The 3854-nt window shown below is 48.4% G+C and overlaps 1 protein-coding gene across 1 annotated transcript; it reads left to right on the top strand.

Annotated features, from left to right (window-relative positions):
- Positions 1–380: 380 nt before the first annotated feature.
- Positions 381–3634, top strand: LOC102119445 (cystatin-12). The gene is made up of 3 exons (XM_005568177.4): positions 381–723; positions 2318–2428; positions 3442–3634. The coding sequence occupies exons 1-3, from the start codon at positions 529–531 to the stop codon at positions 3526–3528; spliced, it is 393 nt and encodes a 130-aa protein (XP_005568234.3). The 5' UTR covers positions 381–528; the 3' UTR covers positions 3529–3634.
- Positions 3635–3854: the final 220 nt, after the last annotated feature.

The following is a 3854-nucleotide window of genomic DNA, read 5'->3' as shown; positions in this document are numbered from 1 at the left end:
ATGATCCCGGCCCCCAAAGCTGGCCCCTCCCCCCTGTACCCTCCCGAGGCTCCCTGAGGTCATGGACTGCAGCCAGGGTCACAGGCAGACATGGCTCTTCCCTTAACTGCTCAGGACTCAGTGCCCATTATTATTCCTAAGCGTTCCCATCACTCTGCCAGTCCTGGGATGCAGCCCCGTGAAGGCAAGGCAGGTGGGCTTGAGAGCTCCTCCCCAGTCTTATCAGGGCTGGACCAGGGCCAGAAGAGGCAGCCCTGAAAATGTGCAGGCTTGTGTGTAGCATACATGCCTGTGGGTCCAAGGCTATGTGACCTTCTGCTGGCCTTCAGTTTGGAGATAGTGGGAAGAACGCTGTGGGGGAGTGGAAAGAGGCACTGGACAGAAGTACTAGTCAAAGGGAGGCTCAGCAGCTCAGCGCCTCTGTTAGGCAGTGCTACGTGGGGTCAGAGCTGGGAAAGGTGTCACCAGCGGTGGTAGCCACCTCCTCCTCCACTGAGTTGGCCTCCAGTGCCAACTCTGGAGACAGCTATGCAGTGGAAGGTGCCCCTGCTTGTGGGGCTCATCGTGCTGAGAACCCATGTCTGCAGCTGCAAATTTGTAGACATTGATAAGAACTCGAAGGATTTCGCCAGTGCTGTGGAGTATGCTGTGTTTCAGTTCAATGAGGACCAGGAAGACGAGTTTGCCTACAAGTTTCTGCAGGTACGCCGGAGCCAGCACAAGGTGAGCAGCTGCTGTCTCTCCCCATGAACGGTGAATTCCCCGGCGCCAGGCCAGGGCTGGGTGGATCCTTGGTCTGCAGGAAAGAGCAAAGGCATTCCAAATTCAGAAAATATGCATATAATTTAAATACAAGGTATCATTAGGAGAGCTCCAGCTTTCTATTTTACTTCCTTAATGAGGGTAGCCCCTGCAAACAGGGCATGGGTGCAAGCGTGTGTTGGCTTGTGTTGGGCATGAGTGTGTGTGTTGGTGTGTGTCAGGGCATAGATGTGAGTGTGTAGTTGGTGTGTTGGGGCATGAGAGTGTGTTTGTGTTGGTATATTGGGACATGAGTGTGTGTGTGACTGTGCAGTTGGTGTTTGTTGGGCATGAGCATGTGAGCGTGTTAGTGTCAGAGCGTGGGTATCTGTGTTGGTGTGTGTTGAGGCATGAGTGTGTGTGTGTTGGGTTTTGGGGCATGAGTGTGTGTGTTGGTGTGCGTTGGGGCATGAGTGCGTGTGTATTGGGGCAGGAGTGTGTGTGAGTGTGTTGGTGTGTGTTGGGGCATGAGTGTGTGTGTGTTGGGGCAGGAGTGCATGTGTGTTGAGTGTTGGGACATGAGTGTGTGTGTTGTTGGTGTGTGTTGGGGCATGAGTGTGTGTTGGGGCATGACTGGGAGTGAGTTGGTGTATGTTAGGGCATGAGTGTGTGTGTGTTGATGTGTTGGAGCATGAGTGTGTGAGTGTGCAGGTCATGTGTGTTGGGGCATGAGTGTGTGTGAGTGTGTTGATGTGTTGGAGCATGAGTGTGTGAGTGTGTAGGTCATGTGTGTTGGGGCATGAGTGTGTGTGAGTGTGTTGATGTGTTGGAGCATGAGTGTGTGAGTGTGTAGGGGCATGAGTGGATATCATTGTCACCTGCATGGATTGCTATCCTCAAGGGATGTCTACTTTTTAGACAACTTTCAGGAGAGATGTGAGCTCCAGCCTGGGAAGATTTCCTGGTTGGATTTGATTTCTCTCTCTCTGGGTGCTTCCCGAGTTTTATGAACCTCTATTTACAGAAGTGACTATAACTTTTAATAACTTTTTATAGCACCCTAATAAACATACTGAAAAACAACCTTAATATTTATTTCAATTAATATTCTCAAGTACTTTTGTGCGGTCTTCACTCACATAAAGGACACAACACTGCAGCCCCCAGGACTCCCCACCCCAGGTTACCATCTAGATCTATCTCCCAAGGGATAGTGCCATTCTGTTTACACTGCCTGTACTGCTGTGTAGGATTCAATCATGTGATGGTCCACACCCTGTGTATTCATTGTCCTGTCAATATGACTGCTAGGTATTAGACATCAAGAAGAGTTCTACAGGAAAGACTCTAGTGCATGCTTTAGGTATAGTGAATGAATATCTGTTTTTGTAAAAAAAAAAAAAAATGGAGAATTAAGAGAAAAATTTGAAACAAGAAACTTGAAATAAAAAATAAGAGAAGAAAGATTGCACAGGATATGTATATCTTTATTTGCATGAATATTAGCATTCACCTCTTCTGGCAACTTTTCTATTTGATTCTCTTTGTTTTTCTCATTCCAATTTCTTCTTGACAGAGATGGACGTTGATATATTTAATGGACTTGGAGATGGGGCGTACAGTTTGTAAGAAACATGATGAAGACATTGACAATTGCCCATTGCAAGAAGGCACAGAAGAGAAAATGGTTTGAGAATAAAATGAACCCAAATCATGAATCTCTCAGGAATAAAAAATAATGTCAAGGCAGGCCTTTGCGGGGAGGCTTAGGAAAGGCATCTGAGGTGATCCTAGGGCAGAATGAGGGTCCCTGGCCCTCTCCCACCTGGTGTCAGGGCTCCCTTAGTGAAGGCAGAAGGCAGGCATTTATTTGACAGACAGAGCTTGGCCCTCAATGTCAGGGAGAGCCCTCAGCCCACAGCCCAGCTGGCTGGACACAGGTACCTGCAGATTCCGCAAGGCCTACGTCTCTGGATGGAGCCCTCACTTTGGGTCCCAGCCCTGTACCTTCCTGAGACCCTCAAGATCCAGGCCGACAGTGTTCTCCCTGTGGCCCTCACTCTTCTTTTGTTCATGTTCTTGGGGACTGGAGGATTGTCTAGTTTCTCTCGTCACCCAACCTGTCCCTTTAGTTCCTGCTTGGTAAGGATGTGTCCTGGTCAGTCTGAGTTCTGACACCATCCTTCCATGACCCACACGTGATCGATGGGATCCTGGAGCTTGAGGATGCCCTGAATCAGAGTTACAGGATCAGTGGGGCTGATCTCACCCTCCAACCCCCAGCCTCATGGGCAGCCTCCCTTTGGGGTAGGTTCGCAGCTGCTGTTCAGTTGGTGGGTGACTGGCAGGGCCATCCCTTTAGTAAGCCCATGGTTTCCCCCAGAACACACAGGGTGGGGGCAGCTTATCCACCCTCATACGCTCTTTGGAGGCTGTGAGTGGACAGGATGTTTCAGGGGTCAGATGATGACTCAACCAGGCATGCCTTCGGAAATCCTCAGGCTCAGGTGGGAGGATTAAACCACCTGTGCCCGTTGTCCTGGTGGAGCCTTAGGCATTTCAAGCCCTGTTCCTGGGTGACTGTTTTTGCTTTTTATTGATTTATTTTTGTATTGTTTAATACATCTTAACACCCTATTGCATGCTAGATGCTCTCAATGCTTACATTTTCTAATTTGAGTCTTACAATTTTTTTTTCAGGTGCGCTGCACTTTTATAGTAGATGTTCGATCTTGGTTTTCCCAGTTCACCCTCCTGAACAGCACCTGTGTGGAGAGAAGGTGGTGACAGAGCCCATGGTTTTTTGCAGCAGAAGTCCCCTCTTCCTCCAGAGTGTGACAGTCTGTAGTCCTAGATCTGTGCAGCCTGGCAGAATTAAAGGCATTTCAAAGCACTTTCTGAGTCCCTGAGCAGTTTTCTCTCTCCTATATTGTTTATAAGCCATTGATAAGCAATGGCGAATTTATTATCATCATTATTACTTTGGTTGCAGGTGTAGAGTGTTAAATAAATCAAACTCCCTGGTTGATTTAAGGCAGTTACTGTAAGGTTCCCACCAGTTGGTTTGTGTGCTCATTCGTCCACCCATTAATTCTTCTATTCCCTCCCTCCCT

The sequence above is a fragment of the Macaca fascicularis genome, chromosome 10 (genome assembly GCF_037993035.2).
Source record: "Macaca fascicularis isolate 582-1 chromosome 10, T2T-MFA8v1.1".
In the NCBI taxonomy this organism is placed as follows: Eukaryota; Metazoa; Chordata; class Mammalia; order Primates; family Cercopithecidae; genus Macaca; species Macaca fascicularis.
Note: the sequence above shows the minus strand (reverse complement) of the source record. Positions and strands in the feature narration are given on the sequence as shown.

Bases quoted from the DNA above. Each gene is read 5' to 3' on its own strand.
- LOC102119445 (XM_005568177.4), top strand. From the start codon at position 529: ATGCAGTGGAAGGTGCCCCTGCTTGTGGGGCTCATCGTGCTGAGAACC. The intron at 724-2,317 runs GTGAGCAGCTGC...TCTTCTTGACAG, and splicing joins TACGCCGGAGCCAGCACAAG to AGATGGACGTTGATATATTT. The intron at 2,429-3,441 runs GTTTGAGAATAA...TTTTTTTTTCAG, and splicing joins AAGGCACAGAAGAGAAAATG to GTGCGCTGCACTTTTATAGT.